The sequence below is a fragment of the Pleurodeles waltl genome, chromosome 4_2, assembly GCF_031143425.1.
Source record: "Pleurodeles waltl isolate 20211129_DDA chromosome 4_2, aPleWal1.hap1.20221129, whole genome shotgun sequence".
Lineage (NCBI taxonomy): Eukaryota > Metazoa > Chordata > Amphibia > Caudata > Salamandridae > Pleurodeles > Pleurodeles waltl.
The window spans coordinates 345,718,354-345,734,369 of record NC_090443.1 but is presented as its reverse complement, the minus strand read 5'-3'; the positions used below and the strand labels follow the sequence as shown (position 1 = coordinate 345,734,369).

At 44.4% G+C, this 16,016-nt stretch overlaps 1 protein-coding gene across 2 annotated transcripts in view; it reads right to left on the bottom strand.

The window, feature by feature from the left end:
- LOC138292690 (cytochrome P450 2D15-like) overlaps window positions 1-16,016 on the bottom strand; it is a 389,602-nt gene that overhangs the window by 250,335 nt on the left and 123,251 nt on the right. Inside the window, exon 3 of one of the 2 annotated variants that reach the window (XM_069231411.1) lies at window positions 100-252. In XM_069231411.1, the coding sequence (XP_069087512.1) occupies window positions 100-252 (153 nt within the window). The remainder of the gene's footprint in view (window positions 1-99; window positions 253-16,016) is intronic. The other variant, XM_069231412.1, reaches the window with a different exon arrangement.

Sequence of the window (16,016 nt, the reverse complement as noted above, 5' to 3'; positions counted from 1 at the left end):
GACCCAAATGGTATTCCTGCAACAGTCTTCTACCAGTGGGAGCCATACAACCTACTGATTTGCTGGGCGAAGTGTTATTCTTAAAAAATAGAAACTTACCACCTTTGGACTTGAAGGCAGAGCAGAGAAATCCAGCCTCTTCTGTCACTCTCTCTGCCAGGGACTTCTTTCCTAGACCCAAATCTCTCAGAGTAGAGAGCGAGAACCTCCTAACATCCTTCCATGACTGACCATATCTTGCCATTACCACTCCTGTAGATTTAAAACAAAGCACAATAGTCAATATACAAGCACTCAGTCCTTTCAGGGCACATTAGAGTGCTGCACTATCCCCTGTGTGATAATGAAATAAATAACTTTATCAGATTATCTAGGAAGATAACATATGGAAACACAGATATGTAATCATAGGTAAATCATATATTTTGATAACCTTCAGGCTATGGTCATCATGTGCATTAGTGAGGCTTTGAAGAGGACAGCCACAGGTAACTGCTGTCAAGAGAGATGATCAAAGATTTAAAATAATTGAAAAAGGACAGATGCACTGCACATTCATTAGAATGCAAGCAAACTGTGGGGGTGATTCTGATTCTGGCGGGCGGCGGAGGCCGCCCGCCAGAATTCCGCCCCCATTATACCGCTCCGCGGTCAGAAGACCGCAGAGGGTATTATGAGTTTTTCCCTGGGCTGGCGGGCGGTCTCCAAAAGACCGCCCGCCAGCCCAGGGAAAAACTCCCTTCCCACGAGGATGCCGGCTCGTAATCGAGCCGGCGGAGTGGGAAGGTTCGACGGGTGCAGTGGCACCCGTCGCGTATTTCAGTGTCTGCAATGCAGACACTGAAATACTTTGCGGGGCCCTCTTACGGGGGCCCCTGCCGTGCCCATGCCATTGGCATGGGCACGGCAGGGGCCCCGCGACCCCCCCTAACGCCATCCTGTTCATGGCGGCTTTCCCGCCATGAACAGGATGGCGGTAGGGGGGGTCAGAATCCTCATGGCTGCGGAGCGCGCTCCGCAGCCATGGAGGATTCAAACGAGCAGCGGAAAGTCAGCGGGAGACCGCTGACTTTCCGCTTCTGACCGCGGCTGAACCGCCGCGGTCAGAATGCTCGTTGGAGCACCGCCAGCCTGTTGGCGGTGCTCCCGTGGTCGGTGGCCCTGGCGGCCACCGGCCGCCAGGGTCAGAATGACCCCCTGTGTCTGTAAATTACTTTTTTTAGGTTTAACTCCAATGTCGGATGAAGCACTAAATAATGAGGATTACCCTGCTAGTGCAATTCTATGTAAAGTTGTCAAACCAGTTCCCTTACAAACAAGACATGCTTATTGAAATACAGGTTTGATCACACGATGACAGCCTGTATTTCCCTGACCTTTTATCGTAAGGAACAACCCAGAATCGTAGCTGAGAAGAGAACTTACGAATTTAAAGCTTCCGGTTATATGAAAGTTATATGCAATTTTAATTTTATATGAAATATTTTGTTCATGAGACTCATTACCCTAAGAGAAGCACAAAGCATTATTGTATGATTAATGATAATCTATCTGATATAGCGGCCCAATACTGAGAACTAAAGTGGGGCAGAGCATAAACATGTGCATGTCATCAGTCTCTAAAAAACAGCCGTGAGGAGGACAAAAAAATGTTGGAATGACAATCGCAGATGAACTGCTTTGTAATATAAAAAGAATTTATAGGCAAAAAGATAGTGGTCAACAGACACTGTTATTATAGCCATGTGCTACTATTCTCTCCTTGGCATATTCCCTCACATATTAAAAGCTTTCACCATTTTGTAGTATTACTAAATTGATGAGACATTTTGTCCACGGTTCAAGCCACCATTATTACTATTTGACTGTGTCATGTGAGGAAGCCAAAATCCTATATTCTTTTTACATATTGAGCCAGCTTGCGGTGGGCCTCTTAGCAGTGCATGTTGGAAAGGTACCTATGGTGCTGGACTCGAAGTATCAGCTAAGTGGGATAAAGAGCATCCATTCTCTGCAAAACCTGGGCTGGATCTGATGAGATATTTAGATACTACTGACCCTCACCTTCAAAGTGCTCCACCTGCCAAGGAAGCTATGGCTGGTTTAAGCGTTCTGATGCAGACTGCCTTACCTCAGGAGTCTGATCATTTGGAAGCAAAGGAACAAAGTGATTTGTTGTAGGTTCTGTGAATGATCCAGAATCTTGCTTGGGCACGACAATAGCTCTACACACCTGGAATGAAGGTAAGACCCTCATGATACTTCAAACTCCCAGAGTGACAAAAAAAATAGTCTTTATCCACAAAGTGTCTCCTAATTCTGGAAAGGCAATGCCTCTTCCTACACCACCTTTGGATCCTACATGGAAAAATGTGCATTAAGAAATCTCCCTCCAAGCCACCTCTTCTAGTACTTTCCTCATCTATTCAGAATTTAAAGTGGCAACTTAAGACTGCAGGGAAAGCAAAAACTAATATGGTAACGGTCCATATGCCTCTCTTCCTTTTTCGCCATCTGCCCTAACATATCCAAACACCATACACCAACAACTTGCACCTCCCCCCCTTGAACCTCAACCCCTCGGAGTCCATTCCTGACAGTTCACCCTAATCCTCCCACAATCACTGAACATAATTGGCCTCTTTTCAACAAGCCCCTTTCTTGTTCTCACACCTCTCTTGAGGAACAGACATCCTCACTTCGGCTCTATTCCAGATTAGTGACTCTTTCTTCCCATCACTTCTATTCCCATCACCTCCTGCGGACCCTCCCTCCACACGTTTCCAGCATACTGAGACCAGCCGCCTACCCAGATCCAAATGGACAAAACCTCCCCTTGAAAACTCCATCTCCTAAAGAGTTACACAGCTTCAAATTCCGCTACCCCTTCCTTGTATCTTGCTGCCATCCCCTCCTCCAATCTTTCCGTAGGGGGCTACCAGATTTCCACCATCATCTCTGACCACATTAAAACCCATACACTCTAGTGCATACTGATCCCCTCCTAACTTGATGCAAATCCCAAGCACCCACCCTGATCAACCAAGTCAGAAAGACAACGGCTTCTCCCTGAACTGCTTGCTTCACAATTGCAGATCTGCAGTCAAACACTGTCTAGAGTTATCAGACTCAATCTTGACCCATAATCTTTTCATCTTGATCCTTGCTGAAGCGTGGTTCAATCTCCCATCTAATCACTCTCTGTAGTGAATCCTAGTTTGTTTTAATGGGATTACAGGAGTTAGCTTAGCCTTTGGCTTGCAGAATCGTGCCCCCGTCACCTAGTGACTTTTAACCTACTTAGCTTGCTCTGTATTAGCTCTTTTAATGATTGAATTCATCTAAGATGGCTGTCTTGTTGATAGTTAGGCCGCTTGTTGTGCTTTGCATTATCAGTGCCACCGCGCTAAGGCGTCAAGATCAGGCAACAAAGACAAACAAACAGTAGGTGTTCACACTTAGGGATTTTCCCTCTCTATACTTTCGAGGGATTGTTTATAATAATTGCCATCCCAAGCATGTCTGTTATCTATTGTTTGGGAACACACCTACGTCAGGGGTCCTTCCTGGTAGATCTGTATAAATACATCGCACTTTAGACAGATAATCAGAGGATTCTGACCAGAGGGCATCGCCACCATCGCTGATACCGATGCTGCAGTCGTCTTGACGCTGACACAGTCTTCGTGTCCCTGCGGAGTCTGAGATAGAGACCTCATTCCAAGGTAATGAGGGTTCGGGGCTCCTCTCATGGACATGGCATTGGCAGATTAGGTTTAGCAAACCCAGCTCTCCTTTAGGTAGGAGGTTAGGCCTATCACATTAGGGTGTTAGGGCATATTACATCTCGTATGTCTTTTTCATGCATTGCAAGATGGTGGGGGTCTTTGTAATAATGACTCTCATCTTCACAATTCTGTTTCTTGCATTATTCATTACCCTAATCATTGCAGCCCATGCAACATATCGCAAATTGCGGTTGTATTAAATAAAAACTATTGAAACTTTACTGCATCTTTGTCATTGCCTGTGTTTGTATGAGACATGATATATCTGTGAGAAAGGGGTAATCTCCGTTTAACCACGACACTCCCTGAGATGTCTTATTCTCGAGCCCATGCGTAAAAGCTGCCACAAATCACCTTTTACTATTGTGTTACTGGTAAGGTGCTGCTAGTGAGCCGGTAAGGTTGGGACAACAGTTGCGACTTGTTGTAAGATAGGCATAGTCACCTACAAACAAAAGTACTGTCATCCTTTAACCAGCAGTCTTGCCCAGAGCAAGAGTCCAAACTATGACATGGCGCCACCAACAATGGTGTTTAGGCACTAATTTATGGATACCCTGACTATCACTGTCTCACAGACAACAGGTACCCTAAGTACCATTTTATGGAGACGTCCGTGGTCTTTGGGAAAATCCTCCTCAGCTGAAAAGGTAACACCTAATTAGGCTGTAGGTTGTTTGAGCTCGAACTTTTGGTGTTCCGTTTTTCTAAACAAAATATGGCTAATGCCATTGTCATTCCTGAAAATGCTAGACAAGCACTAACACAACACTCACTAATGCATGGCCTTACAGAAGAGGGCGGGATGTTACTCTTATAATAGAGGCAAATGAAGCATACCAAACAGAAACATTTTACTGTTGGGTCACCTTTCCTGAGGTGGACCAAAGATCACATACATTTCACACATATGAAATTGCGAACGTACCTCAATGGTACCGAGCATACCAGTATCATGAAATATGGCTCACATACCAGGAGCATCAGAACTGGTTTGAAGGCGCCCTACCACATGTACTACAAAGAGTTAGACTAGGTCCCTTAAGTAATGATGGACCAACGTGGCCTATGTTTGCCACATACACACCTCACCCAGACATACCAAATATGACAATAGCAGATCTGCGAGATTTATATAATGAATTAGTGGCATTATATTGACGATTTGTTCAGTTCGTAATGCGAACTTTGAACACCACACCAGCGCGTCCAGCACCGCCAGCACCTGGTGGTTACCAATTGGCTACTGGGATTAATCCACAAACAGTGCATACTATCATGGGCAAGGTACCCACAGAATGGGAAAAAATACCGTTCTGGATTTCCCAGAAAACTAATCAGATGGAAGCTGTGTTTCCCCATACGGAACCACAGGAAAATCATAGACTGCTCGCTATGTGCTTGCGCTTTGGGATGGTTCCCTCAGTAGATGACTGCGCCACATGGGGTACAGTCTTCGCTGCCATATATACTACCACACATGGTACCCCGACACTTGCCAATTTACCGGAGGTGTTAAAGCAAATACAAAATGAGCAAGGGGTTCTCCAGCCTTGGATTTGGGGATGAAATTAATGCATAATTTTGACGCGGTTTCCACAAATAATACTCAGTAATATTAAAGGGGAAGCGGTAGCACTGGCAATACACCAGCGTCTCCGAGGAACTCCACACTTGGAACAGGAGAGACAGCTACCAAAAATTATTTCCGATACCTATACTAGTATAGGGCGGGATAGTTTGGGAACCAAGCCAAAGAAATTGGAGTTAAAAAGTACCGCCCATAAGAAGGGTACAAAGCAGGCACCAGAGGGCACCAGAGGGCCCTAAGAAGCGCTGGGACAAACAAAAAGATTTAAAAGATAGAGGAAATAAGAGAGCTGATTCTCCACACCCGGAGAACTCCGAAAAGAGATACAATCTCAGAAATAGGGAGAGTATAAAAACTCCTGACAGATATACTGATTCACATCCCTCTCGTTCCTTTCAGGACGCACTGGATAGACGTAGCGAGAGAGGGGGCCATCCTGATTGACGTCCTGAATACGTGAAACAAAAGAAAGACTTTCCGCAGTCTACCATTAAAAAAGAAGACAAAACTCCTAAGCAAAAGCCACAGTTTAAAAAGAAAAAGGTGGCAGCACTGACAGCTAAGAATGCCAGTACACGTGAGAACACTGTTGAGGAACAAGACGTGGGCGGTGACTCTGTTAGACAGCGCAGCAGAGGTCACAATATGTCGCCAGAGTCTGAAAGATCATCTGGATGCGACAGCAACTAGCGATTTTATCGCAGTTAAAACTTCGGACGGCCGCGTTCTCCCACCCAATAGGGTTTATGATTTAAAGATTCAGATAGAGGGATATGTGGAGCACACTATTAGTGTGATATTTTGGGATGAACTTACAAGTGATATCCTATTGGCCGAAAGAGACTGGCCACCTGAACACGTCCGTAAGCTCCCGCATGGGTGGAGATATCATTTTGCATTCTTTCTCCGATCTTGTTCCAGAGACAGGAAAAGAAGCCTATGTTACTGAATGGGCTTTAGCACAGGCACCTGCGTTATACTGCAATCATGTAGGTTGGGACAAGGAGTCTCCTTGTCATGTAATTCCTATTAGGTCTACACCCCAACCGCAGCCACAATATCCTGTTAAACATGAAGCAAAAGCACTGGTGAGGGAGATCCTCACCCAGCTTGAGTACCAGGGAGTATTAGAGCCCTGTACATCTGCAATGAATAACCCATTATTCCCCGTTGCAAAGCCAGACCATTCATACAGAATAGTCATTGATTATAGACATTTAAATGGTCATGCACGCACATATGCTATCCAAAACTCACATAGCACAGCACTAATAAATAATATAGTGCGTGAAAAATATAAAACAACATTAGACATATCTAATGGCTTTTTCTGACAGAAATTAGCACATGAAAGTCGGGACCTGAGTGCATTCTCATTTGGCTCACAGAAACGCTTTTGTTGTTTGCCCCAAGGCTATAAGAAAAGCCCAGGGCTGTTCTCAGCCCGTGTAACATCAATATTACATGACATTTATCCAGAGGCATTATCCTACGTGGATGACATATATCTCACGGACGACTACCTCGGCATTCATCTTGCAAGGGTTGATCGGATCATTTTGGGATCTGCAGACCTCGGTTACAAATTTAACTTTAAGAAAAGTAAGATTGCCTTTCTCAGTGTATTGTTCCTGGGATACGAGCTATCGAATGAGGGCAAGACCCTGGCCCCGCACTTTCTGGAGAAATGTGCACAGCTGCACCCTCCTAACACACTCAAGAAACTACAGCCACTACTAGGTTTCTTTAACTTTGGAAGAACATACGTTCCAGATTATGCACAACGTATCAAGCCACTTCATGACTTGGTTCAGCCTAAATTTTCTAGCAGACACTGGACAATTGAACATACACATATCCTTAGGGAACTGCAACAGGACATGCTAGAAGCCAAACACTTGCACACACGTGACAATAAAACAAATTTGGTCATCAGAATAATTGCTGGGGCCATTGGATTTACTTATGTCACCTTCAACGAAGTTGACACAGTACCCATCGCTTATAAATCACATTTATACTCTAATGCAGAACAGCTTTTTGCACCTACAGAAAAGATTCTGACGGCAGGTCAGATGGCCGTCATGAAAGAGAGGCCACTTGCCCAGGGGAAACGTATTATTGTTGTCTCCCTGGTGCCGGCCTTAGAGGCTGTCACCAAAGCAAGCGTTCCCAACGCAAAAGCATTACATCCACTTTGGATACAATGGGCAACTTCTCTGACCACCACTGATGTCGATTACTTTTTTTATCCAAAACTTCAGACACAAAAGTTTCTCCAGTACGAACAAGAGTACCCCACTCCTCTAAATATCTTGCCATTAGACAGATACAATACTGTAATATATACTGATGGTTCAGCACAACCGGCTGTAGGTACTAAACATCAATACTCAGCAGCTTGCGCAGCAGTGAGCAGAGTGATGGAAGATGGAGCCTTCCACCCTCACAATACCTACACGCAGACCTTAGGGGACTGCACAGCCCAGTTGGCTGAACTTAAAGCTCTTATACTAGCACTCGAACATACTGAGCCAGGAAGCCTGGCTTTAATAGTCTGCGACTCTACTACTGCGTTAAGTCATACAATGATTATCTTAATCATTGGAAGTTGAACGGGTTTAGAGATACGAAACGGAACACCATTAAACACAAGACATTGTGGAGGAGGGTGGCTGATCTTAAGGATAAGCTACTGTGTGTCCATGTAGTACATACATTGGGCCACCAACGTGTAGGAGTACACGTTGCCAGCAACACATTGGCTGATGAGGCAGCCAAAGCAGCAGTAGCTACGGCTTCTGTGGCTGCAGTGACTCGTTCACAAACGAGATTGGATAATGAAATATTGACTGCCGTGAAAGCTTTGGCTGCAGGCAAGCCCCTTCCAAAGGGATACCCTACAAACTATACTTACCATATCAGTGCACAGAATGTTGCCTATGCAACAATTCCTGGGGTTGGAGATCGAGTGATCCCCAACGAAGACCAGAGATGAGATCTAGTAAAAGCAGCGCATGAGGGTGTCGCTTCTGCACATGCTGGAATATCGGCCACAATAACACTCTTACAGAAACGCTTCTGGTGGCCTGGTCTATGCAGACAGAAAAAGAAGTACGTCCTTTGTTGTGACATTTGCCAGCAAATAAAGGGCTCCAATATCAAACGCCCACCACAGACATCCCTCTTAGTGTCCTGTAGGCCACTACAATGTGTGTACCTGGACCACTGCAGTCCACTCCAACCTGATGGTGCATACAAATACATCTTAGTCGCTGTAGATTCTTGTTCTAGATTCCTGTGGGTATGGCCGCAGCGGTCGGCTGACGCTCAAACTATTATAAAAGACTTGCTGATCTTTGTCGGTAAATATGCGGTTGCAGCATTCCATTCGGACCAGGGCCATGCATTTGCCTCTAAGGCATTCAGGGACACCATGGGGACGATGGGTGTTGAACTCCATTACTCCTCACCATACCATCCCAAGGGAAATTCGGTCGTGGAGAGGCGTAATCGTGATCTAAAGCAGTCCTTAACAGCTCGAGTACTAGGTTCAGGCCGCAGTTGGTTACATCACCTATATGGGGTCCAGAGAGCACTGAATAATCTGCCAAGATTTTCCTTGGGGGGACGCACTCCATATGAGGTTCTCTTTGGGATACCTATGTATGTCCCAGATCTTGATGCCTCTGGTTTGGTGGCAGCAGAAACACCATTTGACATAAATGAACGTCTCACTGTCTTACAGGAGCTTCAACGATTTTGTGATGATAAATCATCCACCAGTGCTGCCACCTTAGGAATAAGGGATTAAGCGAGAACTTCGACTGGCTGGATTCCTAAAATTGGGGATCTGGTTCATGAGAAGATCTCTGTGAAGAAGGAATTCGGTCCATCATACAGAGTACCTGTACCGGTCTTGGCAATTCAAGGTACCAGGACTGTCATCTTACCACCGCTGTCTGGCTCTCGAACGAACAGATTCATTTCCATTGATGACATCAAGCTACACCATGTGGCCGATCCTTCACAGTAGACCAAGAGGTCCCTTGGGTGGTTCCCGACCCCCTCTCACTACCCAACAGGACATACATCTACATAGTAGAATGAACAACACCACTACGGACTATGCAACAATGTCCAATGTTGTTCCAGATACCTCCTTGACCATGGGGAGGGCGGAAAATGAACTTTTGCTAGTTCCAGTCGCCACTCCAGTGATCACTCCTGTACAAGATTTGGCTGTTTTTTACACAAACACCTCACAGACTGTTGACACCGTCTACCAAGAGCCTCCACGTGAAGTGGACCAAAGTACAGATAATGCACCGGCTCCCGTATTTGCAGAGACTGCCTCTGGCTATTTCATTTACATTGATGACTTTTCTTCAGATGCATCCACTGCTGTGATTGACAATGTTTCCACAAGAAGTAAGCTGTATCAATGGCTTAAAAGGAACTATTTGAAATACCCATGGAACTATTTATGGTTCTCTTTGACATTTTCAGCATTGTTTTTATGGATTGGTTTTGTGACTGTTTTCTTCTTGCTCATAAATGGTCACTATATTCCTGATCACTCCTCTGTTGAGCCTGTACATGAAGTTTTAACTCCATATCATTCTTCACATACGGTCCGAAGAGATTTGTCCCCTGTAAATGTTACAGCAATACCGATTTCTGATGGGATTGTATGGGACAAAGTTTCCTTTCATATATACGGGCCTACAGAGATTATTCAAATACCACACGTGTTAAAAATTTCTATGACAGATGTAATTACACCTGATGTTGTCTCTGATGATTAGGATGTCCACACAGTTGATTCCATGCTAACTGAAATGAAGGACTATTCCTCTTTTGAAAGTGATGATGTATATGAACATACAATTAATTATGGGGAAATGTTCTGCCATAACAACTGGGGACATTACTACCTACACCGTGCCACTAGATATAGACCAGTATTAAACTACACACAGTGGGAACACTGTTCTACACCACCAGTGGGGAGCCCAAAATACTATAGTGATAAATTTACATTTTTCTCTGGGCATAATGCCAAAAAAAAAGCAGAGTAGTATTATTTTAAAATACCTGCAGCAAAAATTAGAAAAATGTTGCTAACTGACACAAAACTGATTTATTCAGATTCCTTTGTTTCCCGGCTTGCTGTTGAAGGTTACGAAAACTAGAAGAGCACTGTTGACTTAAAAAGTGTATGGGGACACAAGATTGGCAGATACAAGGTAGGGAAGCTTTATTTCGAGCATGCCTGATTCCTGTGCAAATGATTTTCTTAAATGACACTATTCAGCAGACGTCAGGTCTGGGGTTAGCAAAAATTAAAGACTCAAACATGACCAGTATCCCCACACCGGCGAGGTTTCAAGATTGGCAACTTTTCCTTAATATCATTGGGGAAAAGCTAGATGCAGTGGTTAAGGCTGGTACCTATAATTTTTCACTTTCCAATCCCGGCGGGTAGTTAATATGGCCCACTGACACTAATGAGTGTCAATTACGTTTCTTGAACTCTTCAGGGGTTTTTTCAATTAACAGGCCAGACCCTCGCTTCGTATCGGGTCAACACACAGGTTTACTTATAACATGCAGGGTGGGTAAACTGTGCCAGCAATGAGTATAGACTAACACGTTAGCCGCAGTTAAGAAACATCTGAACACTCTTTCTGAAGATATAGACTTGCAGGATTTTCTGCTGTGTCCTAGGAAGCAGCGCTCTAAAAGTTTCCTGTATGCTATGTATAATGAGATCTGAAACTTTCGCAGATTGAGGCTGCTGCGCGTTTAAGGCAATTAGATAAGGAAAATTTGGAAAAGGCCTTAGCAGTTGTCGACAACGGCATGAACACTCTGTCCAACAAGATTTATTCACTTTCAAATATAGTGTTGTCTGTTATCGATATCACTCAGACAGACTTGTCCCGGTTATATCGTGGACAGACACAGCTACGTTCCATCATGCAGCTGGGTTGGACATTGCAGACATTGAAAAATGGCCGCATTCCATGGAAGTATATTAACGGTAGTGAATTGTTCACTGCCTTTAATCTTTCCAGGGAACAACAGACAATGGCTAAAAGAGAGGCTAGTTTCACCAGGCTTCATGTAGAAAAAATAGATAAGTTGCCTTTCACGGTAGCAGAGAGTCCTTTAACTATTTGGCTCTTACATGGCATAATTAATTTACCCATTTCGACCTTTCGTTTTTCAGACTGCCTGAAACATCTTGCAGTGGGACCGTATGAGCGACTAGGAGATCGCTATATTAAGGAAGAGTGGGAATTGCCCTTTGATTATAAATGTATGAATGGCGAAACAGAGGTCTTTCTTAGCTGAAGCAAATGTGAGACTGCTGTTCGTCACTCAATGATATGTAAGCAGGTGTCCCTTCACAGTCTTTGCAATGCGGGGTCGCCAACATGGCCTGTTTTCTGAAGGGTACTCCCGTTGCTTTGGTTCGTCCGGTATTTCATGTACTTTCCAATGGAAGTTATGTGGTACTAAACGATCAAAGTTGTTGCAGCATGAGACCAGGAATTGCCTACGCAATCTGGGTCTCGAAGGTTGTTACGTGTTGTGGACATGTTTTATTCCCCCCCACACGAGAGATAAAATTAACTGACATGTGGCCTCACATAGATACTATTAATGTGAACTATGACAAGCTGAGCAGGCTAAAGGCGCTATTGTTTCAAAAACAGATCGCCTTGACATCGGCAAAAGAGACGTATGCTTTCCAGATTGCGAGATCATCAGCCGAGATACAATCCCTATTAAATACCAACTTCCCCAAGCACTTTGGAGAACTGGTATCCAGAATATTCAATGCTTCGAGCACTACTGGGATTGTCCGTCTCTTTAAGGCTGTCGGGCCTGGTTTTGTGTCTATCTTCCAGACTGTCTTCGGAGTCATCCCATCGGCCATCCATTCGCTCTTTTCAAGTGTGTTTGGTGGCTTTCCAATTATTTTGGCATTGATTGGCGGACTACTACTGCTATTTCTTCTGATTCGCAGTGGTTGTTTCTTTCCAGCTACACGGAGCAATGGAGCTGCTCCCACCAACTCCGCTGTGCCAGGAACGCATGGTTCGGATCTTTGGTGCACCTTTGCTGGTGGAACTGGAGCATGATTGGTCATTGTCATTTCGGACCCTTCTCTGGTGCGTACAACCAGTTTTCCGCTGCATCTGGTGCCTCATTGAACATTTGCCTATAGTCTGTCTTGCTGTTGCACCGACATCTCCTGTGGACCACGCACTGCTGATGTCCCCGAAGAGGGTTCATACACGGTCATGCCCCTTGAGACTGAGGTTGCTCCGAGAGGCCACCTATGAGCCTTCCGTTTTGAGATCTACCATGGACGATGGCACTGCAATGAATGGCTTTACACCAGAAAGTACTGTTCACTACTGCTCTGTGGATCCGTTTGCCCGCCCAGCACTCGACTTAACATCCGATGATTTGGACTCATTTTTTAGGTCCTTGGTTGGTGACTTTGATGACACTCTTCAAGATAACGCGTACAGCACTTAGGGCCAGATGTAATAAGGCGTTTGCGAGTCGCAAACAGCGAAAAACACAGTTTGTGATGCGCAAAAGCCTCACCGGTATGCAGAAATGTTGGATCCGACTCGCAAAATGCATTTCCGACTCGCAAATAGGAAGGGGTGTTCCCTTCCTATTTGCGACTCGCAATGCAATGCAATTTCATTTGCGACCGCGAAAGTGGTCGCAAATGAAATCGAAGTTACCATCCACTTCAAGTGGATGGTAACCCAGTCGCAAACGGGAAGGGGTCCCCATGGGACCCCTTCCCCTTTGTGAATGGAAAAATATATATTTTTTCAGGGCAGGCAGTGGTCCAATGGACCACTGCCTGCCCTGAAAAAAACCGAAACTAAAGGTTTCGTTTTTTTTTCCAAGTGCAGCTCGTTTTCTGCAGATGGAAAAAAAAAACAGCTTTATTAAAAAGCAGTCACGGACATGGTGGTCTGCTGACTCCAGCAGGCCACCATCCCCGTGAGTGCCCATACTCGCAATGGGGTCGCAAACTGCGACCCACCTCATTAATATTAATGAGGTGGGTCTTTGCGACCCCATTGCGAGTTGCAGAAGGTGTCTGAGACACCTTTCTGCATGCCAAATTGCGAGTTGCAATTTGCGAGTCGCACGGACTCGCAAATTGCAAGTCGCAATTTGGTTTCTTCCTACATCTGGCCCTTAATTTGATGAATTGGCTTGCCATTCCCGTTTTCAATCATATATCCAAATTAACTTGCAGTGGCTCGCTGTGCTTGTCATGGTTGACATTAATATCTCTGTATGTATTTTAGATGAACAGTTTTTTATTGCTTTTTTACACATTTTAAAGAGTTTTTAGCTAGATTTTATGCTTTTAGCTTTTAGTTCAGAGCAATGTTAACGTTTGGGTTCCTGTACCTTCATCATACCTGTTACGGCAATGGGGAGGGTGTAGTGAATCCTAGTTTGTTTTAAAGGGATTACAGGAGTTAGTTTCGCCTTTGCCTTGCAGACTCGTGGCCCCGTCACCTAGTGACTTTTAACCTACTTAGCTTGCTTGCTCTGTCTTAGCTCTTTTAATTATTTAATTCATCTAAGATGGCTGCCTTGTTGATAGTTAGGCCGCTTGTTATGCTTTGCATTATCAGTGCCACCGCGCTAAGGCATCAAGATCAGGCAACAAAGACAAACAAACAGTAGGTTTTCACACTTACGGATTTTCCCTTTCTATACTTTCAAGGGATTGTTTATAATAATTGCTGTCCCAAGCATGTCTGTTATCTATTGTTTGGAAACACACCTACCTCAGGGGTCCTGGTAGATCTGTATAAATACATTGCACTTTAGAGAGATAATCAGAGGGATTCTGACCAGAGGGCATCGCCACCATCGCTGATATCGATGCTGCACATCGTCTTGACGCTGACCCAGTCTTCGTGTCCCTACGGAGTCTGAGATAGAGACCTTATTCCAAGGTAACTAGGGTTGGGGGCTCCTATCATGGACATGGCATTGGCAAATTAGGTTTAGCACACCCAGCTCTCCTTTAGGAAGGAGGTTAGGCCTATCACATTAGGGTGTTAGGGCATATTACATCTTGTATGACTTTTTCATGCATTGCAAGATGGTGGGGGTCTTTGTAATAATGACTCTCGTCTTCACAATTCTGTTTCTTGCATTATTCATTATCCTAATCATTGTAGCCCATGCAACATATCGCAAATTGCAGTTGTGTTAAATAAAAACTATTGAAACTTTACTGCATCTTTGTCATTGCCTATGTTTGTATGAGACATGATATATCTGTCAGAAAGGGGTAATCTCCGTTTAACCACGACACTCTCTGAGATGTCTTATTCTCGAGTCCAAGCGTAAAGGCTGCCACAAATCACCTTTTACTATTGTGTTTCTGGTGAGGTGCTGCTAGTGAGCCGGTAAGGTTGGGACAACAGTTGCAACTTGTTGTAGGATAGGCATAGTCGCCTACAAACAAAAGTACTGTCATCCTTTAACCAGCAGTCTTACCCAGAGCAAGAGTCCAAACTACGACAGCTCTAGACCTTCTTCTTCCTCCCAACTACTCCATTTTACACCGCAACTGGGAAGACAGACACAGTGCAGGTCTCGCATTTATTCACCAAAACTATCCGAAATGCCGAACCTTCCCACCGACCCACTATCAGTCTTTCGAAAGCTTGCTGGTGGAACTGTCTACATCCACTACTGAATGTGATTTACCACCCACTGGGTCAAACCAAGACATTCATCGAGGAACACATGGATTTCTTCACTTCTCAACTTATCAGCTCTGACAACAATATCCTCCTTGGTGACTTCAACACCCACTGAGGATATGTGGGCAACAGTTATGTGGACACTTTTATCTCCTTTTTCAACATCAATGATCTTCAACAACACTGCCATAAACCTACATACCACAAAGGCACCATTCTGGATCTAATAATCTCAAATTCCCCCTACCTAAAGACATATGACCCCATACCAGTCGACTTGGCTGATCACATGCAGATACCATTCTCTCCAACAGGCTCTTACACCAAAACATATGGGCAACCCAGGAAAGAGAAAATTTGGTTTAGAGACACAGCCAACCTTGACACATAAGCCATGGCCATCATGGTCTTTCCCACCCTAATTGCGATCATACCTTATCTTGACATCAATGAAGCCACCGACAAGTTCAACTCCTGCATGACATCCCTTATTGACAAAAGTGCACCCCTGAAGTGGAAATTATCCAGACCTAAATCCTCTAGGCCCTGGTTCTTTAAAAAGCTTTATGAAGAACAAAAACTTACCAGAGAAAAGGAGAAAGAATGGAGACAAGCTGAGTATGACCAACTTTTGCAAAGCTAGAAAACAATACAAAAACCAAATCCTCAGAACCAAATTCTGCCATATCAAAGCCCTTGTGAATTCTGCAAAGAATAGACCAAAGCATCTGTTCAAGATTATTGCATTGTCTACTAACCCTTCTGTCACTTAAGCCATCCTTGGCCTCTTGCAACGACTTTGTGGATTCCTTTGACAAAAAAGTTAGAGACATCCATATTTTGCTTCCCATCAATGAC